Consider the following 23476-nt stretch of genomic DNA (forward strand, 5'->3'; position numbering starts at 1 on the left):
ATGTATGGCTTAAAAGTATTAGAAATATTATGGTACAAGAATAATAATAAAAAATTGGCTAAAATTGTGGCTGAAAATTCCTAATAGTTGTAAGGACAACGTTTTCTCAATAGAGCAAGGATCACAAAAGGACATAATGTCCCAAAATTCCCAATTAATTAAAGAGCAATACGTCTTGTGAAAGACGACTTATGCAAAAGTGAGTTTGGGTTTACCGTAACATGTATCGCTCAAATGATCTAAAGTGTGTTTGGGGTTTACTGTAACAGAATTATTTATTATGCAAAAATTTGATGTGAGTAACTGTAGGGACCACACAAAAGAGAACAAAGAGAGAAATATTAATATAATTGAAAGTGGAGATCAAAATATATCAAAAAAATAAACGTATATCTCTTTTTAAATACGGTTATTTAAGAAAAGTGTATATATTTTTAAAATACGGAAGAGTTATTGTTCACTGGGGATCATTTTTTGTACTTCAATAAATTAACAAAAAGGGTTATAAACGAAAAAGAAAAAACAAGAATATTTTTTCAATTTTTTTGATAAAGCCACGCGGACGATGACGAAACAGCAAGAAAAACATGTTATAGTTTTAACTGGAAATGGCACTATTTTCTGTTTTGCCAACAACCTCGCAAGTTAGAGCCTTACCGCCTCACGCAATAAACAAATTGATGAATCCCGCACTCTCAATCTCTCTGTCTTTCTCCTTTGACTGCTGATTCCGAATACTGACTTCAAAGATCTTCTTCAAGTTGCTGCTGCTGGTAATTCTCTTTTTATTATGTGCTCCCTTTAGTTATTTACTATGTTTTTATTTATACCAATTAATTATGGTGTTTAGATATTGTTCATATTAATTTTCTATCCTGATTTTTGTTTGTTAGGGGGTGGGTGGGTAGTGGGTACACTGTGAAGGAAGACTAGAAACAAAATAATTTTAATAAAATCACGAAATCAATGAGATAAAACAATGTGTTTGCTTAGTAATGTAGAATTTGTTTTGTTAATCAGAGTAGAGAAGCTTTCATCTTAGTTTGGTTATTGTCAAAGATTTTGGACAGAAAAGGTCATTTTGTGAAATTTTGTTGTCCAATTTGCAAAGTCTTATTTTTCTATCTTTAGAAACGGACCGAGTTTTGTGAATATTAAGCCTTCCTATAGTGATTATTTTTTTTGGGTGTTAGCACCCGGTTCACCCTTAGGGCTAATTCGGATTCGGGGCGAGTTCTGGGTGGATAGGTTCTAGTCCCCTCCCAATTGTTGTTGCGGGGGATCGAACACGAGTTCTCCCTACCAAGTTCAGTCCCAATCACCACTGAACCAACAGGCAATTGGTTCCTATAGTGATTATTGTTAGGCCTAATATTGTAATTAGGCTTACCTAGTTTCAAAATAACTGTCGGATGAGCATGATGGGGAGAAATAAGGGGGGACTAGGAAATGTATAGTTTTGCTAGTGTAGGTGTGAATTTGGAGATGGAAACTTGTGGAAAAGAATTGGAAAAAGATAGAAAAGTGAAGGTAGTGTGTTAAAGATTGAGATGTCAGTCCTGTTAGGGGTAGATAAGCTAATTTAATTGTTAAGAAGTACAATATGAGGGGTGATTGGCAAAACAAAGTGAGTTCTTTAAGAGCACGAAGCGTCATTCGTGATCTAAGCTATTGCAAGAGCGATAGGGTGGATATACAAGGCCCAAAAAAATGCTCAATATTTGATGTCATGCTAATATTAACTAACAAGTCATGGATCATGACCTAAGTTTTGGATTTAATAATTATCATGAGCATGAATCATGACATTCATTTGTAGATTAGAAAAGCTAAAATCTGTAGCTAGCATTTATAAAAGATCACCCTAAAAACTTGGTTTTATTAGGGTTTGTATAATCTTGTGTACTGAGCATGCTCGCCATTTAGGATTGATTCAAACTACTACTGATGGGGTGATACTTATTACCTATAGAAGTTGTTGGCTGCCTTGTCATTATTTTTATATATGTATGTTTTTAAACAATGAACAGCTTTTGAATACTTGCAAATTGCAATTGTACTAAATTACTGTTGCTATGCAGGGGACATCTTTGGGATCAAATGGCTAACCAGGAAGCATCAGTTAGACAAGATGATTATCTGAGGGTCTCCATATTAGGGGATACAACAACAGATACAAATTCAAGCTCATCCAAGACAATAAGGCATCATATTTCTGACTTAAAGATGATGCTTGTCGAATTATACAGAGGAAAACCCTTCTCATTTTGGATTCTTCTTCTTCTTAGTGGGGGAGCCATGCTTATTGCATTCCCTGCTTCAAGTCTTTTATCGCGTCTCTACTATTCAAATGGGGGTAAAAGCAAATGGATTTTGTCATGGGTAGCAGTTGCAGGATGGCCATTAACTGCTTTAGCCTTATTGCCTACCTACATCTTTTGCAACACATATCCTACGCGTTTGAACTTGAAACTCACCATTTCTTATGCAGTTGTGGGTTTCTTAAGCGCAGCTGATAACCTGTTGTATGCATATGCCTATGCCTACCTTCCAGCATCAACTGCTTCTCTTCTGGCATCTTCATCCCTCATCTTTTCTGCATTATTTGGTTATCTCCTTGTTGGAAACAGGATAAACGCTTCAATCATAAATTCTGTTGTCATGATAACTGCTGCTTTAACCATTATTGCACTAGATTCAGACTCTGATTTGTATGGTAATGTGAGTAAAACCCAGTACACAATGGGATTTGTGTATGATATCCTGGGATCTGCTCTCCATGGACTCATATTTGCGTTATCTGAGTTATTATTTGTGAAGTTGTTGGGGAGAACCTCGTTCCATGTGGTTCTTGAGCAGCATGTCATGGTTTCTTTATTTGCATTTACATTTACGACAGTAGGCCTTGTTGTGGGGAGGAGTTTCCAAGGGATGGAAGAAGAGGCCAGAAATTTCAAGGGTGGAATAACTTCATACTCCATGGTCCTTGTTTGGAGTGCAATAACCTTTCAATTGGGAGTGTTGGGTGCCACAGGAGTGCTATTTTTAGCATCTACAATGCTTGCAGGGGTTCTTAATGCAGTCAGAGTGCCGCTCACAAGCATTGCAGCTGTCATACTGCTAAGGGACCCCATGAGTGGTTTCAAAATCCTTTCTTTGGTTATTACTTTCTGGGGATTTTGTTCTTATATTTATGGTAGTAGACCTTCCAAGAATGATCATTCTACAACTTCTTTCTGATGCTGCAGAACATTTCCGGTGCTTTTATTTCCGATAATGTTATTCTGGTGTGGCCTGTAGTCACTGAACATCCGATCTTGTTTATCGATGGCCATTTTTCACTGTCCTTGCACAATCGTACTGCAGAGATTTCTCAAGCTTTATGGAAACTGTAATTAGGTTGTATATGCTTTGCTTATCTCTGTTATAGTACAAATATTCATGTCTCCATTAAACACATTCAAGAATTAAGTTTTATATATATAGCAAAACTTGTCAGAAACTACTTCCTTGCTTTCAAATTTAGGTATTGGAAAAATACATCCTTGCTTAGCTTTAAGTGTTACAGTTGGTTTTATGTAAGAACCAAAAAAAATTGTTGCAGTTTGAAGATGGGAAGTTATGGAACAACCAGGAAAGATCGTTCTTTGCAGGGCGTTTGGTGAAGTGCCGGTAGTAAGTTAAAGGTTGAGCTATCATTCCCGTTCATCGTGTAACTGGAGAGGATTTAACTCCCACTTCATCAACAGAGCAAATCAGCTAAATTTAATTGTTAAAAAAGTAAAAGTGAGACAGGGGAAAAGGAAACGAAACACAAAATGGCTTCTCCAAGAGCAGAAAACGTCATTCCTGATCTAAGGTATTACGAGAAGCCAAGAACTATAAGGAGGATATACAAGGACCAAAGGTGCTTTTATATCATGCTAATGTTAGCTGACTAATCATGACCTAAGTTTATGTATTTAATATTTTCATGAGCATGAATCATGACATGCAGTTTACGAGAATCAATTCGTATGATAAAGTATGTATCTTCTATCCTGTATAAAAGATTACTCTAAAACACTGGTATTGTTAAGTTCATATAATCTTACTGTATGTTGTATACCCAACTTCTAAAGACAGGTTGGACTGCAGCTGATTGAATTTGTTTGTTTCTTTCACAAATTTATAAAGAATTTTGTGCTTATGAATTCTTGATTTTGTGCAGGATGAGTTAATTCGTTGAGGGTCTGCAAATCGGAGGACAGAACAACAGAGACAAACTCAAGCTTATCTAGTACAATAAGGCACCGCATTTTTAACTTGAAAATGAAACTTTGGGAAATATACAAAGGAAAACCTTTCACATATTGGATTCTTCTACTCCTTAGTGGTAGTGCAATGCTTATTGCATTCCCTGCTTCTAGTCTTCTGTCGCGTCTTTATTTTTCCAACGGGGGGAAAAGCAAATTGATTATATCATGGGTTGCAGTTGCAGGATGGCCATTAACTTCTTTCGCCTTATTCCCTACTTACATCTTTTGCAACAAATTTCCTACGCGTTTGAACTTGAAAGTCACTCTTTCTTTTGCAGTAGTGGGATTCCTAAGTGCAGTTGATAACCTCTTGTATGCATATGCTTATGCCTACCTTCCAGCATCAACTGCTACTCTTCTGACATCTTCATCCCTCATATTTTCTGCATTTTTTGGTTATCTCCTTGTTGGAAACCGAGTAAATGCTTCAACTATAAACTCTATTGTCATGATTACCACAGCTCTGACTATTATTGCATTAGATTCAGACTCAGATTTGTATGGTAATGTCAGTAAAACCCAGTACACCATTGGATTTATGTGTGACATCTTGGGATCTGCTCTCCACGGACTGATATTTGCGCTCTCTGAACTGGTATTTGTGAAGCTCTTAGGAAGAAACTCGTTTCATGTTGTGCTTGAACAGCAGGTAATGGTTTCATTATTTGCATTCGTATTTACAACATTAGGCCTGGTTGTGGGGAGGAGTTTCCAAGGGATGGAAGAAGAGGCCAGAAATTTCAAGGGAGGAGTAAATTCATACTGCTTGGTCCTCATTTGGAGTGCAATAACGTTTCAGATTGGAGTGTTCGGTGCCACGACTGTACTGTTTTTAGCATCAACCATGCTTGCAGGAGTCCTTAATGCAGTCAGAGTGCCACTCACAAGCATTGCAGCAGTCATACTGTTAAATGATCCCATGAGTGGTTTTAAAATCCTCTCTTTGGTTGTTACTTTCTGGGGATTTTGTTCTTACATTTATGGGAGTAGATATTTTCAAAAGAATGTTCATTCTCAAACTACTAATCAGCCTTGATTTCATCTTAAACCAAGGCTAAAGAAGTTGTAGCATAATTCATTTCAGTTTGCTCTGTATCTGATGCATATAGAAGCTCTATATATGTGAAGTTTGGACTCCAAAATAATCTCAAACTAGATTAAGCCTCGTGCACGCACGGATATTCAAAAATTAATATTTGACCATTTTTTTCTAATATATTTAACTGAAATTTTTTATCTGTCAAAGTTAATGCGTTATTATAAATCTTGAACGTACTCATTTAATCATGTAATATGAAACTGTTTTCCTAATACGTATTATATATTTTAGAGGTTGAATATGATAATTTGACCAAAATATTTGATAGACTTAATATGTTAATTTTACCCAAATATTGGGTAAATATAATTTCTACAATTGATTTGTCGATTTGACTAAAAGTATTACCAATATCGTCTAATATTGTAATTTTTATAATCTTATACTTCATATATATTTTTTTTTCCATACATAGTAGTTTACACAAAATTCCATACATAGTAGTTTACACAAAAGGGAGAGAAAATAAAATAACTAACAAAGTAGATATGTTTTTTAGAAAAGTACTTTTTGCGAGAAAATTTTGCACTAGGAATTAACATGTGTCATTCCTGGTAGTGCACATTTTAGTATAATGTAATACTCCTTCCGTCTCTTTTTGTTCTTTACGTTTGGTATTTTTCACGTGTTTTAACGATTAACTAGTTTTTGGGCCCGGACGATGCAAATTAATCTATACTAATATATTAAAAGGCGTTGTGAATAAAGTTTATGTGTCACGTAGAACTCTCTTACTTACGCCACGTCATTCACTCACCAAGGATATGTAATGTTATTGACAAAAAAAAAAATCAATACAATAAAGCTCGAACACAAGACCTCTAGTTTGGAGAAAACTCTCATTACCATCTTAACCAACCACTAATTGTTGTTTATTCATGCACATTAATTTATAAATGCACGTAAACATAAAGTCTAAAACAACTAAATCTTTATGTTACCTGTTATTTCCTATGGACTATATTGGAATGAAAATAACAATTAAAACATTAGGAAAACCATGAACTAAACATGATATCATAAGTCTCATAAGCATCAACTATATAAATGACCGGCATGTAATTTGGTGTTTATTAATTTGAATCACTTAGCTCCATTAGAAAATAAATTAAACGAATTATAAGATAATCTAATTGAAAAATTACTTCGCATGATAAATGAGTATGTGGTGTACATGTATAGTTGATGAATTTAATGAATCTTTTCACTTTTATGCATGGACTACATGTATTTTGGTCAAACATATAGATCTGACGAAAAATCTCAAAATTTAATTATTCAAAGTAGCAACCGGAGCATCGCCCGGGCCAAATACTAGTTAATCGTTAAAATGCGTGAAAAACACCAAACGTAAAAACAAAAAGAGACGAAGGGAATATGTAAGTAGAATCCTACTTCTTGTGCAAAACTTTTGACAAAACTTAGAATAATTAATTTGATTAACTAATTATAGTTGGTCAAAATTTCCAACATCGACTAAGTTTTTATTAATTATTGATTGTGATTACTTCTTGTGCAAAACTTTTGACAAAACTTAGAATAATTAATTTGATTAACTAATTAGTTGGTCGAAATTTTCAACATCACCAACTTTTTGTTGACGGGACTTTTAAGAACTTCCTAGTCATTTCCCTTGGAAAAGCTTTTTGGCCATCTATTATAAATAACAGGATCACGGCATCACGCTCCCCTTATTTACAAATTAAGCTTATAGAAATAAATGGCTTCCTTTAAGTACAACATTTTGATGTACACTTTGTTAATCTTACTCATCATCACCTCTTCAACTCTTGCTTCTTTCTCAAAAGGTAATTTCTTTATATGTAACTTTAAAAGTGGGAATAAAGCTCCAGTCCTTACTCCTTAGCCCTGAACCCCTTTATTTTATTTTTTGGCCTAAGCAATATCTACAGATTGTTATAAAATATTTACAATATAGAAGCATGTACTACATTCGTTTTGTAATGATCTTACACTTTCTGTTTTAATCCATTTCATAATATTATTTATATTGTATTTTACGCTATTTTTAGATATTAGATAAGGTAATTTGTATTGCTTGTTCCTTAAGATAAGGTTACCGCTGTTGGATGCAGTTCTTAAAATATAATATATTTGGTTGGCCAACTTTTTAGCTTCATCATTTCCGTATGTTTGCATGTTAATAATTTTACAGAGTATCTTTTATAAGAATTTGCCCTTAAACAGTCAAACTTTTGTATACACTATACACGTTTGTTTAATTATTTGTTATTTTTTCTTCTTGGGCAAGATGGTATAAGTTCCATGAAAGTTGCTTGCAATTATCATGGTGGTGGTCATCAAGGTCAGGCTGGCAGGGGCGGTGGCAGAGGTAATCCTTGTTATAAATGGCCGGGTTCGCCTCGTAGGTCTTGAACAACAACCGTAAGCAGTATAACAACAACCCCTGATCAATCTTCATGTTTCTGTTTTGTACATTTAACTTTTTTTTTAGGGGATCCTGTTTGTATAGCTACCTTTTCACTTGCCTGATATTTTTTTCCTTTTTTCTGGCCCTTAAAAACCCATTTACTAGTCAATAATACATTTGATAAATTTGTACGATTCTCTTATTTTTAAGGAATACCAATGGTTATATGCGTGCCTGGAATCGTTGTTTAAGGATCGTTAGGCTATTATAGTTCAACGTCTGACGTCAAATTGACATATCTCATTATCTACTTATTAAATTGCTTGGTTCAAGTTGGAGGTAAAACTTTGGTTTAAAAGCTTTCCAACACATTGTCACAAGCACTTGATGAGAAATGAGGGAGTTATGACTGTTTTACGAGAAGTTGTATTGAATCAGGTAAGTTTGACCGAACATGTTTGTGATTCGAACATGTTGAATGTTTGATTGAACCTTTTTGTGGTTCGACCGAATGTAACAGAGAAGAAAAGAGTCAGTAAGCTCATGGTTTTGGTGGTTTGACCGAACCATAGGTAGGTTCGACCAAGCTTGTTATAGGTTCGACCGAACCGTCGAGCTATTTTTCTTCTCCACAAGCTTCAATCAGCATGGTCTTTTCTTATCCGTTAGATCGTATCGATGTCAAATACTACAAATGACAAATACAATAAAATCTATATAATATTATTAAAACTCCAAGGCAATCCAAGTCATCCCGACCTCTCTATGTTGCGACGACTTGACAGTGACATGTCATCGTCGTGCCATGTCATATGCAACATTATTGTTTATTGTGTCATCGGAAAATTTTTATTGTTATCCATCCCCGAACTCATGATATCTCATATCTAGTATGTTAATGCAAAGTTTATAATTCATCACTTCAACGATATAACTTATGACTCTAAAATAATTAAACAGAAAAACTTCGTTCTTATGAATGTACAAAACTTTAATGACCAAATTTATGTATTTGAGTAACAATTTATGATAACACATTTTTTTTCTTTTTTTATTCCCTTTCTAATCAAATCATATATCTTTTCTAGAAATTTTTTAGATCAAACACAAAAATTTTAAACCATGAAATTAATAGAGAAAAGAATATCAAAAAATAATATTGTGCTTTCTTTTAGCTAATCAAGTGTGTTTTTCTTCCTCCAAATTGTATTTCAACTTTGTAAGTCATGCATAATATACAATTGTAACTTAAAAAACTTATATGTTATAAGTAAAGTAGTACAAAAGATAAAATTTTGGTTTACCGATGGTTGGGTTAACGAATTTTATTCTTAATGTGCATATATAATAAAATTCATATCTCAAACTGCACACATAAAGAATTAATTTTATAAGTGAATTTGAAATGAGTAAAAAAAAACTAAAACTATATCAAACATTTCGGGCATCACCCACAATGGCGGAGCCAAGTGGGTGCAAGGGGGGTCCACCGACCCCCCAAAGAAAAATTGAAAAAAAAACCCCCCAAAGAAAAATTGAAAAAAGAAACTTATAGTTGAGAGCTAAAAGACCTGTTATACTCTATAATTGATCTCTTAGGTGATACTAAAAAAACCAGCTCCGCAAATAATTCCAAGAAACTGAGTTCCGCAATAACAATAAACTACCAAGAGCTCCGCAATAATTAATAATCACGTGGTCCATCAACCTGCAACAATGAATTGAGTTAAAAACCCCAAATAAAAAAAACCTCAAATTTTACATACGAAGAACCCTAATTTCGGAATTTCACAAATAACCTGTTTAACTACGTGCACCATGCTGGTAAATGGGGAAAATTGACGAAAATTGTTTGGTGATGAAATGTACTTGAAAAATTGAAAGAGAAATTGATTTATTTTGCGGATTTTTGAGAATTTTTTTCCGACCAAGGTGTGTTAATGGAGGAAGATATTATAAAGAGGAAGAAGAAAGGAAAAGATGAGGGAAATCTAATTTGGTCGTTGGATGTGGGTCCCACAAAACTGAATTTTTGATGGAAGTTCAAATTAGCTGGTTGTTATTCAATGCCCTACAAATACACAAAAACGCCATATTTTTTACATGTTTGTCCTATTTTAACCTTACTCATTTACCATACCTCTTTCATATTTTTTTTACTCTTACCTCTTACCATCTCTCTCACCCAACCAAACCACCCACTAGGCCACCACCACTTCATCCATAATCACCGGAGCGGAGCCACCGTACCACAGTTCACGGAGGTACCCCTGGAGTCCGACGAAATTTTGTGTTTCCGAGCAATGTGTCCGGCCTCTCTCATCCGATGAACTGTTCTTCATTCATCTACAGCCAAATTAGAGTGAGTTGTCCCCTTTATTTCTCCTGGGTACGTTTCCGAAAAAATAGGGTGAGACTACATCTAAGTGAGTGTAGCCCATAGGGTAGACTGAAATCGTCTTAGTCTAGCCCATGGGGTAGACTAGAATCGTCTCAGTCTAGCCCATGGGGTAGACTTATATCGTCTTAGTGACGCCTACTCTTGCCAAAAACCAGTCAGGGCCCAAGAAAAGACTATGATTAATTGAGTCTTAACCATTGATAAGACTACATCTAACACAGTCATACCCTTGGGCAAGACTAGATCAGCTCTAGTCTCATTCGATCTTCACCATTGTTGAATTGTACAGACTCAAACTAAGCATGTTACCATGGATCTATGATCTTCTCTCATTTCCTAGCAATTCTTTATTTTTGCTGCTTCTTGAAGAAATAAAATACACTTAGGGAGAAAGGTGTATCCTTTCAGACAACTTCCTCTTGTTGAAGCCTCAATGGTGGAAGGAGAGAAGAGATCATCTACTAAATTGGGAATGTGTTTATACACCAGAAGTAGACCTGGTTATTGGACAGGGTAATCCAATGGATATAGGGTTAGGGTCAAGTTAATAGGGCTTTTATTGGGTAGGGCTCTTATTGGACAGGGCCTTTATTGGACAGGGTCATTATAGGGTCAAACTTATACTACAATTATTTTGAAAATTAAAATCGTAATTATACAAAAAATTACGTGTATAGCTTCGTATTTACTTGTACTTGCACATGGCTATTTTGTTTTTCATTTTTCATTGCTCGTTTATTGACCCGCCCACTAATGACCCGCTATTGACCCGCGACCCGTTTTTTACCCGCCCATTATCGACCCGCTAAAAATGACCCTTTCAATACCCGACCCTCTTTTGACCCGCACCGACCCTGACCCGCCCCGCCCAATAACCAGGTCTAACCAGAAGAAACCGAGTCTGTATTTTTCAGTTACTTGGTGTCTAAGAACCTCACTTTGGTGTGATCATGGTTATAGAAATTTCTGTAAGAATCTAGTTCTTTTTGGTCCAGAGTAATTTAAACTGAAAAGTTCCTACAGTCTCCATAGAAATGGGTATAATACACCAAGACTTATCCAGGGTTGACTGGATTGATACACAAGGTTATGGAAGTTTACCTTGTAAGTGTGAATGTGTGAATCTAGTTCTTTATACTAGTTTGTTTAAACGACTCCGTCCCTTAAATTTTTGTATCGGTCATACTTCCACAAAAAGGAGGAATACTTTTAAATCACAAATTCACAAGTTCGAACAATTGATGGCGCCAATTTATTCCAAATTTCTGTTGAGAAAATAATTTGTTGTTTTGCAGCTATCTCTTCTACCATTATCATTATCATTCATCTGTAATTCTGTACAGTTTCCACGTTTGAATCCAAAGAAGCAGCAGTATATATCCTAACTTCAGTAGTTCAGTTCACTTTTCTTAAAAATACACCTATATATAAGAAGAGAACATTCTTGAAGTGTATGTAAAATGATTCTGTTAGGGTATGCACACAAGGTGTTCGATCAAATGCCACAACGAGATACAGTCTAAAAGATCAAAGTTGCGCAGATTCTTTTTCATTTGATGCCGCAAAGAGATGTATTGTCGTGGAATACCTCAATTTCAAGGTAACTACATAGTGGTAATCTCAGAATTACTGGAGATATTCATGCAACTTGGAAACAAGGGTTGTGCTTTGATCATACTACTTTAGCAGTGATAAAATGTTGCTCATTTTTGGAGGACTATAAATTGGGCGTACAAGTGCCATTTTGGAGCTTAAGCTGTTTTCAATGATATGTATATTAGAGATACTTGTCTTGGAATGTGATAATTGCAGCTTATGAGCAAAATGGGTTGCCAGAGAAATCTCCACGCCTGTTTGTTTTAGTGCTAGCTTGTGGATGGAACCCACAGCAGTGTTCTGACACGAAAACAAACCTTCAAAGTATTGCATGGAAATCCATAGCAGAGTTATCAAATCTGGAATGGCCTTTCACCCTTTTTGTGGGAAGTATTTTGGTTGATATGTGCTGTAAGTATTGGGTGATCGATGAGGCTGTGAAGCTTCATGATAGACTGGACTCACTGGAGCAACAAAACATTGTTTCATGGAATGCAATTACTCCTGGGTGTTTAGCACAAAACCAGAACGAGGAAGCTCTTTGGATTTTCTCTCTGATGCTGGAAATGGTTGTGGAACCGGATATTTATACTCATGCAACAGTTCCAGACTTCCTGATACATGTACTAACCTGGCACTTTCTGGACTTGGGAAGCAGATCCGTGCTCAAATTATCAAGCAGGTTTGCTATTCATTTCGTTTGTTCAAAGTTCAAACATTGCTTTAAATTTCCCTGTTGGATAATCTTTTAGTGGGTTGATATTGTCAAAACTTGTTTTCTTTGGTTTAGAGCCCTCTGATATTGATCTCTGTATCATTATAGTACAATGGTAACACTTTTTAGTAGCAATTGAAAGCTTTCCTTTGGGGTGGTCCGAAAATGAAATGATTCCAACAAAATGAAAATACATTGTTTATATATATATACTACATATACAATGCCAAATAGCCAAGTGTTCTTGTGAACTTACTTCAATACATAATTACATACCGTAAACATACATGAACTTCTTAATCCTCACAATCCTACCCCTGATGACAATTGACAGGATATTTATGTGAGAAGCCGTGTTAGAAATCTCAATGTGTATATTGAAATTCTATAAATCAATGGCTATGGGGTTATTGTTTCCACATTTTGTTTCGAACATTTGAGAGACGTAATTCATGGTTGGCCTTGATTGTGGATTAACATTGAGGCATAAAATTGCAGTCTCTAGGACAAACTCCACCTGTTGTATGAGCTCTTGACCTGTAGGATATGCAAGACGGCGATCTAAGACATCTTTGAATTTTATTTTGAGTTGGTCATCTGACATGTTGAAAGAAAGACTCGAAATCTTCTCTTGTGGATGTGCTCCCATTAGGATCTCAATCGCCAGAACGCCAAAGCTATACACATCAGATTTTTCTGTTACAGCCATGGTGAAAGCCAGCTCTGCAAGAACAACAACAATATGTTATTTAACATTTGGACTTATATATTTGCATATTTTCTGTAGGTGTCTCAGATTTCCTAACCTGGGGCAAGGTAGCCATATGTTCCAGCAAGTGTGGTCCAATTAGATGATTCTGGATTCAAGAACTTTGCGGTGCCAAAGTCAGAGACTTGAGCTTCCAGATGAGAGGACAGCAAAATGTTTTTACTTGAAATGTCACGGTGAACAACAGGTGGTGTGCAACCATGGTGCATGTATGCCAGGGCATCAGCAACACCCTTGATGATTCTCACCCGATTGCCCCAGCCTAACTCCTTAGCTTCATCGTTGCTGCTTAATACATCAGCCAAGCTTCCTCTTTCAACATACTTGTACACCAAGGACATCATATTCTGATGCAAACAAAACCCATAAAACCTCACAATGTTCTTATGTCGAATCTCTGTGAGTGCTGTTACCTCATTCACGAAATTCCTGGCTGCTACCGCTTCTTTCTCTAAAGTGCTGGTGTCGAGCTTCTTAATTGCTATCACTTGACCATTCGGAAACACTGCTTTATAAACCCTCCCAGATGCTCCACTTCCAATGCAATACTGACTGTGAAAGTTTTCTGTTGCTTTAACTATGTCGCTGTACACTAATTTCCCATCAAAGTTCAATACAGTGAATACATCTTTTGATCTATTAAGCTCGTGCATTTCCTGTCTTTTGTATTTTTCCAGTTTTCGTCTTCTCCAAAGTATTATGCTGCAGGAGACAAAAAGAAGAAAAAACAGGATGCTTGCAAAAGAGGAAGCTGCGATTATTATGGGACGACGATGTTGCTTCTTTGTTGGAGATGAAGAAGTTTGAGTATCATTGCAGGGTTTCATGCCCTTTATTCTACCACACAGATCCATATTGCCAGCAAACGATTGCAGAGGAAATCCAGAGAAGGTTTTGCTGTCTGGCAGTGGGCCCGTGAGGTCATTATCTGAGAAATTAGCGGTTACTAAGCTGGAAAGCGAGGCTAGAGAAACCGGGATTTGACCACTGAGATTGTTATGTTGAAGGTTCAAGCTTTGAAGACTAGTGAGCTGCCCAACCTCTCTTGGTATATCTCCTGTGAGATGATTATAACTCAAATCCAGTAAAATCTGCAGGTGAGTTAACTGTCCGATCTCATTTGGAATCGGTCCTGTCAGATGGTTATTGCTCAAATTTAAGCTCAACAGCTTTGAGCAACCCCCAATGTCCCCTGGGATTTGTCCTGTTAAATTGTTATTCGAGAGATCTAGTTGCTCTAGTTCATGTAGATCTTCTAACTCTACCGGCACATTTCCTGATAGCATATTATTCTGAAAATATATTTTAACCAGGTTTGAGCTTTGTCCTATTTCAGGGGATATGTATCCTTGTAACCTGTTTGATGAGAAGTCTAATACCCCTAAATTTGGCAACTGGTAAATATCCATTGGTATTTCACCACCAACAGAGTTTCCAGCTATTAAAAGAGCAGTCAAGTTTATGGACTTTCCCCAGTTTGGTGAGAGTTGACCACCTAGTTGATTGTAACTCAAGTCAATGTATTCCAAGCTGGGATAAACTCCAAAGTCCTGATCAAGGTCTCCAGTGAGTTGGTTATATTGAAGGTAAACTTCGTACAAATCTGGACAAGTTTTTAGACTTATTGGTATTGGACCTGTAAAGTTATTGTGAGAAGCAGAAAAGTAAACAAGCTTTCCACCCTTGCAGATTTGCGGGGGTAGTGATCCCGTTAAGTTGTTCCTAGAAAATTCAAGATCAGTAAGTGATGAGAGGTTGCCTATATCTTGAGGTACATGGCCAGAGAACTGATTGTTGAATAAGCGAAGGTCAGTTAGTTTGCTAAGCCTACTAATAAAACTCGGGATTGACCCGCTGAAAAAATTCTGATCCAGGCGTAAGATGGTTAACTCAGTCAAGTTAGCCATTGATACAGGGATATGGCCTGAAAATCTACTTTTTTCAAAAAATATGGATGAAAGATTTTTGCAGTTTCCTATGGTAGAAGGGATTGGACCCTCTAGATAAGTGTCTTGAATGATAATTGTTTTAATATTTACGAGACCAGAGAACAAGGTCGGATGAATTCGACCAGTGAGAAAGTTTCGAGAGAGATCAAGGTGCTCAACTAGTGTTAGATTTGAAAGGGAAAGAGGAATTGTACCATTAAGCTCATTAGTTGAGAGATCAAGGTATTTGAGGTTAGAAATCAAGCCTATATTAGTAGGTATTATACCGGTAAAACGGTTGTAATTAAGGTCGAGTAAATTTAAATGTGGGAATGAAGAGAAATCAATGGCCTCGAGTGTACCTTCTAACTCTAACTCGGACAAGGTTATCTGGGTCACTCTTCCATGGTTGTCGCACGTGATTCCTTGCCATGTGCACGGGCGTATGTTGGAGGAAGAATTGAGACTTTGTGGTAAGAGCCAAGAGGTGAAGGCAGACTGGTTTCGGAAGCTTTGTTTCCATTTAAGAAGCGCCTTTGCTTCTGTTTGTCCTGGATTGTATGCTTTTGCTTGAGAAAACAAGAGCATGTAAACAAAATTGATTACAAACACAAGGTTAATAGTTGACATTTTGTTTTTGTATATTAACTTCGTAATTTGGCAGATTTAAAATATGTAGTGTAAGTAAATTGCAATGAAGCATGGTTTGTCAATATTTAAGTCTTAGTCGTCTGATAACTAGGATAATTAAATCCAGGAATCAAAATGTTGACTGAATTTTATTATCAATTCTTGGTTCATTTTTTCTTCACACTTTTTTGACTATTTTCTAGTGCGTCCAAATTACAATCGTTTGTTTGAGTTACTGTCATTAAAAGTTATTCCTGTCAATTATGTCTTCCTCAACTTTTTTTTAATTTTTTTTTTTAAAAAAGTACACAAAAGTTTGGATAGTGTATATCTTCCTCATTTGGTGTACAATATGTTTAGTATATATCGGGGTAAATTTTGCTAATTTAACATATTTTGATTAACTTTTTACATACAAGATTTAATATGTTTAATATACATCGGGATTATATATATACAATGAAAAAAAAAAACAAGAACATACATACAAAATTTATTACAAACAAAAGGTTAATACGGAGTATTAAACATTTCGTTTTTGTATATTAACTTTGTAATTTGGCAGATTCAAAATAAACTGTAAAGATGTAGTGTAAGTAAATTGCAAAGAACCATGGTTTGTCAATAAGTCTTAGTCATCTGATAACTAAGTCAAGGAATTAAAATGTTGACCGAATTTTGTAATTAAATAGGATTACTTTAATAACAGTGGTATGCTTCGTTCGTTTTTTCTTTCCACGTTTTTTGACAATTTTCTAGTGGGTCAAGTTACAAACATTTGTGTGAGTTTTTGACATTAAATGTTATTTTATGTCCGATACAGTATCTCTTGGTAACGGTAAATATCATACTATCTCCGTTTCAAAAAGATTTTTACACTTACTATTTGCACGAACTCCGGTGCAATGTTTGACCGTTAATATATCTTATTCTATATGGCAAAAAATTATAAAAATTTTATATTTGTAAAATACATTTTGAGACGAATCTAACAAGATATCTTATGATAATTTTTTAAAGATATAATAGTGAGAATTTAGGCTCAAAGTTTTGATTTTTGGGCACATTTTTTAAAGCGTAAAGAACTTTATGAAACAGAGGTAGTAAGTTTTAATTTCACTTCTCCTATTTCTAATTTGTAATGCTCTCATAAGTTGTTAATTCATTCGGGGGGTTCATTGACATTAAAGTTATTCCTAATTTTAAAAATGGGCTATTTGATAGTAGGGTTGATAGTTGAGTATTTTTTTTTGATATAGTTAGTGAAATAAATGGACAAACACTGTGCCGGTCAAACCATATTTTAGTAAGTCAATTAATTAGTTATTCTTAATTTGTAACTTCTAATCAATTAATTAGTTATTCTTAATTTGCAAATTTTCTCTTTCTTCAGTGGCGGAAATTGAAGTGTAACACCTCCTTGAGTATGAGCTCCTTCTCTTGCGTTGTAGCTGCCTTCAGCCGCATGATATACTGTCTCTTCCGCCCTTTCACCTCCTTATTGATAATACCGTCTCCCTTAATGAATCTGGACGCTATGTGGATTCTCTCTCCTCCGCCGGAGTGCGAAAGTATTTTATTTGCCAACTCGTTCAAGTCAGTTCTATGTCGAGTTGGAGAAAGTTGTTGAATCCTTTTTAGTGGATGATTCTGCTGAACGCCATGCTTCTTTCACGTTTTTTCTAATTGTTTTCAATTGTTGTTGCTGCTATTCTTGCTTTCTTGCGGTATAATTTTACTGGGATAGTCTTTAATTATTCGTTTTTATGGGGGACAACGTCAGAGATATGAGTTTGACTGCCGAAAAATTGGTCGTGGTCCCTACTCATAATAATAAAATAAAAAAAAACAAAAAAAAACTGATTTGGGTGATCCTTTGTCACAATTTGTTGACTATAAAAAATCATTTGTGACAAAAATTCTTTGATTTAATAATTGAATGGATTCATGGGTTAGATCTTGATCATGTCTGAGTTTAAGAATATTACCCAAATCAAGACCCATTTTTAAACATATGGACCTAAACTCTCTCCATATCCAATGGGTCTCAAATAAATGAACCCGTATCTTAAAAATAGAACAGGTCCAACAAGATCTGGTACGGGTTATGGACTCATTCCCATGAGGAAGTCTTTGCGCATATCAGATATGTATGGGCAAATACATATCAGAACAAAAGACAAAATAGGAAAAAGGACAAAAAAGAAATTAAATGGTACTTATTTAAACAAAAATGGTACTTTTTTTTTACAGAATGGTACTCCCTCCGTCCCATAATTATCTTCCTGTTTGACCAAAAACACGGATTTTAAGAAAAGTGGAATATAGTACATAAAAAAATGGAATAAAGTACAAATGATGATTGAGTTGTATGGAAAAGTGGAATAAAGTACATGTGAAAGAGAATATAGTACATGGGAAAAGTGGAATATAGTACATGGGTGGGGTTTTCAATTCATTTTAATTAATATAGTACATGAGAAAGTGAGGACCTTAGAGCATCTCTAATGGTAAGCAAATTGTTAAGTTGCTTTCATATGCCACATCAGATTTTCAAGCTACTATTTTTTCATGTGTATTTTGCTCCAATGGTAAGCAAGTTGCTTGAAATTTTTTAACAATTTTTTAAAATTTATTTTATTATTCAATTCACATGTTTATCAAATAAACAAATTTTTCCGTTTTTTTTTTTCCAAGCTAATGAGCTTTGTAGAGCTAATTTGCTTAACTTGGCTAATTGTTCATATGTACTCCAATGGTTGGCTAGTAGCTAGAAATTTTATGAAAATTGCAAGCTAGTCCTTATATGTAACCATTGGAGATGCTCTTAGTAGCCAAAATTAGAAACAGGAAGATAATTTTGGGACGCTCGTTTAGGAAAGCAAGAAGATAATTTTGGGACGGAAGGAGTACTTTTTTTTTACAGAATGATACTTTTTTGGAAAAATTACTTTAAATAATCCAATCTTTCGACGATTTTCCATTAATAATCCAACTTTTGGATTATTATCTAATAATCTAACTTTAGCACCCCATTAACTTTCATTGAACCCAAAAGACCGGTAACCGGTTAAAAAGGTCGAACTTTTAAGTTTTTTGTTTTAGCATTTTTTTTCTTCAAATTCCTTCCTCTTAAGGAGTACTTATTTCTTCCTCCATAACCTTCCTTAATCTCTCCTGTATCCCAGCCCTCTGATCTCCCCTTTCCTCCTCTTTCAGATCTTGCCAGCAAGCCTAACCACACTAGAAAAACCAACCATCACCTACTTGAAACACCAACCCCACCATCAAAACTCCCTCTCTCCACCACCTTCATCATCATATTCGACCATCATTAACACCCAAACCCCATTCACAGAATCACGCCCTAACTCCAGAAATTGAGCCACCAAGATTCACCGCCTCTAGCAAGCCATACTTGCGCAACCAAGATCTACCGGAAAGTCATAACCGAACCAGACATTTTAAAATGTTTCGAGTGATATTGGGAACACAAATTCTTATTTACAATGGGTGTACGATAAATATTGTACACCGAAGTTAAAGTTAACGTAAATTGCATAAAAGTACCCTTATATACGTAAAAGTTATCTATTTTTTACTAAATTTTTTTTTCATTTTAATTAAAAATATTTCTTCAAAATCACTAATAATGTATAAAATTTATCATTTAGCCCTTTTAAATGATTATCTATCAACTTATTTTTTAATAGTATAAAAGTTAGAGAAAATTGGGTAAAAGTTATAGAAAACTGGGTAAAAGTTATGTTGGTGTACAATAAATTTATTGTACAACTTGTGCATACAAGACCTTTTGTATTGGGAAACCTTCGAGCAACTTTTGTTGGAATTTAGGTATAAATTTGAGTAATTGGTGTTTAATTTCAAACAAATTAAACATAACTAAATTTGGCATATGAAAATCAAAGTTTTTATATTTGAACAAATCAAATTGGGGCTTGTGGTGTTCTTGGTGTTCCTGGTGTAGGTGGGGCTGAAGATGGTTGCGGTGGAGCCAGGAGGTGCAGTGATGGTTCGTGTAGTGGCAGAGGTGTGTTAGAGGGGAGGACAAAAGAAAGGGTCAGTGACTGTGTTGTTGTTATAGATGTTGTTAATGGTGTTGACCATGTTGTTGCCTAGACGTTGGCGTTGCTATGTAAATGTTGAAGATGACCGAACAATGTTATTGGACAAGCTTGCCTAAGTTATATAGTTGGTATAGATGGCGTTGATGTTGTGGTGAAATTGTTTCTTAAACATTTTTTTAAAATAAAAAAGTCAACTAAATATTTGGAAAAGAAAAAATTTAATTTTTTGTAAAATAAATAAATTATAACAAAAGGTAACGTGACACATTGACACGTGTACAGGTGACCTGATATAGCGGGTTTGTCACCGGTTGGGTGCAATAAAAGTTAATGGGGTGCAAAGGTTAGATTATTAGATAATAATCGAAAGGTTGGATTATTAACGGAAAATCGTCGAAATGTTGGATTATTTAAAGTAATTATTCCTACTTTTTTTTAACATGAATGGTACTTTTTTTTTTGTCTTTTAGCTATTTGTCTTTTAGTTGATATATGTGTTACCACATATATCTAATATGCGAAAAAACATCCTCCATTCCCGTACCTACTTGGCTACTTGCTACTCATTTCTTTAGAAAAGCTTTTTTCCCGCTTATAAATAATGGAATCATGCTTTCGTTATTTACACATTAAGGTTAAAGAAAATGGCTTCCTGTAAAGTTTCCATTAGATACCACTCTTTAATGTACTACATTTTGTTAATCTTACTAATAATTACCTCTCCAACCCCTCCTCCTTTGGCTCCTTCTTCCTCAAAAGGTAATTAATTAATTTGCAAATTCAATTTTTTGATATAGTTTTCTTTTATTTTATTTTTTATGTTTATGTTGGTTGATCTCTAGAGAATCGATAGAGTTGATTCCCTTCGTTATTGTTTTGATGTCATTTTAATCATTCTTTTACGTACTTTTCTTTGACTCCCGAACAATCCTCCGATTTATGGTGTTTCTATTTCTTTTACCTTAGCGAAAAAATACACCACCACATACGCCAGTAACGCCACCAATATACCACCATGCACCTACTTCCCAGCCTCACCCAACTACCCTCACTGCCTCACAAGCATCACTCCAACAGCCTCATCGGCACCGGTCCACCACCACCCTCGCCAACATCGCTCGCCTACTACCACCCCTAATATATTAAACCACCACGGACCCCACCAAATCACCGAAATCCTTGCTGTAGCCACCAAAAATCGATTTTGGATCCTCTAGAGTTCTAAAATAACTCTACAAGGTAGAGTTTGAGCATATCAACCATTGAATGAAAAATAAATGGTTCATATATTATCTTTCCAAAATTCTCCCTATTTTTTCTCATCAATATGAGCCCTTGATTTTAAAATGAATGGTTTAGATACAACTCTACCTTGTAGAGTTTTATTAAAACTCTAGAGGATCCGGACTCCCAAAAATCTCCATGACAATTTATGAACTTAGTTAATAATAATTTAAGGGAAGCAGTTTTTCATTCTCCTTCTTCCCTTTCTCCTTGGGAAAAACAAACGCCCCAAAAGTTACTTAGGGCACGTTCGGTACGACGGTCCGTTTCAGTTTTTAGTTTTTTATAATGTTTAGATTCACTTTGATGTTTCAGAGCCAATAGGTCTAATTCGGCGGCTGACAAAAAATTACGTAAATTGAACGTTTGTACTCCCACTGTTTTTTGTCTTTTTTCCCTATTTTTTCATTAAACAATTATTTACTTTCTCTTGCTTTCCATAAAAGTAATAACACATGGTTGTTTTTCTTACTCATGCATGCAATTTCTTAATACCCATGTTTTTCTACAGAATAGAAAATCTTTTGTAAAAACGAAAGGAGTACAACATAAAATAAGTTAAGATAATTATATTTATATAATACCTCTATTTCGCAATAGATACAACGTTTCTCATTTGGGCAATATTCATCAACCAACTTTGACAATCATTTTTTCATATTAGGTAAGAATAAGTATAGTCAAGTGAGATCTTGTTAAATTTGTATCAATGTGAGGATTCCTAATATCAACTTTTTATAATTCTTACTGCAATTAGTGATATTAATGTTCAAAGAATCGTATTGAATGCGTGAAACAAGAAACGGAGGTAGTATAAAAGGTTTGTTTTTAAAATAGTTTCTCACATACGCCCAAGAAAAACAGAAAAATGAAGTATTTTTTTTTTAAAAAAAATACTCCCTCCGTCCCGGAATACTCGACCCGGTTTGACCGGCACATAGTTTAAGAGACTTGAATTGACTTATTTAATTTAATAGGTAGTAGTTGATAGTGGGGTATTATTTTAATGTAGTTAGTGGGAAATGTGTAAAGGGGTGGGGTTGGGGGAGAGTAGGGGTTGAACTTTTAATTATTTTTTGTATGGAGTAGGGGGTAGGTGGGTTAATAGGGGTGGAGTGAGAAATAATATAATATTGTTAGAATATTTCCATTTTTAGAAACAGGTCAAGTATTAAGGGACGGCCCGATAAGGAAAACAGGTCAAGTATTCCGGGACGAAGGGAGTAACTTTTAAATGAAACGAGTTCAGATAAATAATTTCAAATAAGTGTATACTCCGTATAAATTTAGATAAAATCTTAATACGTTGAAGTGTTGAACTACCTTACAACAAAAATAAAGTTGAACTAAAGTATCAGATTATTAGATTCAAATGTAACTTTTTTTTTTTGAGGGATAGATTCAAACGAAATTACGTAAACGTTAATGAGTCAAACTTAATTACTGTGGTTACGGAGTACTACTATTACTTAGTCCAAATTTGGTTAGTTAGCTCAAACCAGCTAAACTTTGGTCCAACTTTATTTGATTATATTTAATTTGTTTATCTTTTATAGGAGATGGTATAGGGGGGATTCGACGTAAATTGCCCGCTAGACGTCCTTGCAATTATCACGGCTCCCATGGTGACCCTTGCTATAAATGGCCATATCCTCCTCGGACTTAAGAAAGCAATCTTGAGCATATGTATTTTCATGCATGCTATAGATATTGTTTACCGTTTACAAATTCTTAGTGGTACGGTGTATCAAAGGGTACGTATCAAGGGCTCTGTAGTTTGTACATGTATGTAAGGGGAGAATGCGAGAGTATACACCTTAATGCATGACTAGCTAGGTGTACCCGGTTGTACGTTAAATTTTAATACATAACAGAATGACATAATTAAAAAATATACCTTGTTATTGTGAATTTTTCAATTGCACCATAGTTGGGGTGAATTTTACTTCCAAGACAATGTTCATCAACATGTCACAACTTTATGGACAAATCAAATATTCGACCTACATTTACATAACAATTTTCAAATTTTGCAGTACTATTTCCTACAATGCTAGGAAGTTTATTAAAGTAGTACGTAGAGGTAGTTGTTAACTTGTTAATAAGAAGACCTTTCGTATTCTTAGAGCATCTCCAATGGTTAAAGTTAGCCTTTTTTTAGTAAAAAAAATGTAAAAGTTAGCTTTTTTGCATTAAAAGTTAGCGTATACTACATAGTAAAAGTTAGGTAAACTGATATAAGATTTTTCTTAACTTTTACTACATCAGAGCTCATT

General features: G+C 35.0%; 3 protein-coding genes and 1 long non-coding RNA gene across 8 annotated transcripts; 3 read left to right on the top strand and 1 right to left on the bottom strand.

Moving 5' to 3' along the window:
• Positions 1 to 483: 483 nt before the first annotated feature.
• On the top strand, positions 484 to 3505 carry LOC110805836 (probable purine permease 5). 3 transcript variants are annotated; one of them, XM_022011455.2, is made up of 2 exons: positions 484 to 773; positions 2082 to 3505. In XM_022011455.2, the coding sequence occupies exon 2, from the start codon at positions 2101 to 2103 to the stop codon at positions 3238 to 3240; it is 1140 nt and encodes a 379-aa protein (XP_021867147.1). In that variant the 5' UTR covers positions 484 to 773; positions 2082 to 2100; the 3' UTR covers positions 3241 to 3505. The 3 variants fall into 3 exon arrangements, with proteins under 3 accessions (XP_021867147.1, XP_021867146.1, XP_021867145.1); XM_022011454.2 differs by lacking the exon at positions 484 to 773 and adding an exon at positions 1860 to 2007; XM_022011453.2 differs by lacking the exon at positions 484 to 773 and adding an exon at positions 1885 to 1952.
• A 151-nt stretch (positions 3506 to 3656) lies between these two features.
• On the top strand, positions 3657 to 5443 carry LOC110805838 (probable purine permease 5). 3 transcript variants are annotated; one of them, XM_022011457.2, is made up of 2 exons: positions 3657 to 4125; positions 4211 to 5443. In XM_022011457.2, exon 2 carries the CDS (start codon positions 4312 to 4314, stop codon positions 5332 to 5334), a length of 1023 nt encoding a protein of 340 aa, XP_021867149.1. In that variant the 5' UTR covers positions 3657 to 4125; positions 4211 to 4311; the 3' UTR covers positions 5335 to 5443. The 3 variants fall into 3 exon arrangements, with proteins under 3 accessions (XP_021867149.1, XP_056687240.1, XP_056687241.1); XM_056831262.1 differs by having other exon boundaries at positions 3657 to 3907; XM_056831263.1 differs by having other exon boundaries at positions 3657 to 3859.
• Positions 5444 to 7045: 1602 nt separating this feature from the next.
• Positions 7046 to 15893, top strand: LOC110805840 (uncharacterized). Its single transcript, XR_002538126.2, has 5 exons — positions 7046 to 7205; positions 7670 to 12468; positions 13289 to 14367; positions 14607 to 14856; positions 14960 to 15893. It is a non-coding gene; the product is annotated as an uncharacterized lncRNA (long non-coding RNA).
• LOC110805833 (MDIS1-interacting receptor like kinase 2) lies at positions 12517 to 15934 on the bottom strand. The gene is made up of 2 exons (XM_022011451.2): positions 13308 to 15934; positions 12517 to 13224 (listed from the first exon to the last, which is right to left on the bottom strand). Exons 1-2 carry the CDS (start codon positions 15826 to 15828, stop codon positions 12887 to 12889), a joined length of 2859 nt encoding a protein of 952 aa, XP_021867143.1. The 5' UTR covers positions 15829 to 15934; the 3' UTR covers positions 12517 to 12886.
• Between the last annotated feature and the right edge of the window lie 7542 nt (positions 15935 to 23476).

The sequence above is a fragment of the Spinacia oleracea genome, chromosome 6 (assembly GCF_020520425.1).
Source record: "Spinacia oleracea cultivar Varoflay chromosome 6, BTI_SOV_V1, whole genome shotgun sequence".
Classification (NCBI taxonomy): Eukaryota; Viridiplantae; Streptophyta; class Magnoliopsida; order Caryophyllales; family Amaranthaceae; genus Spinacia; species Spinacia oleracea.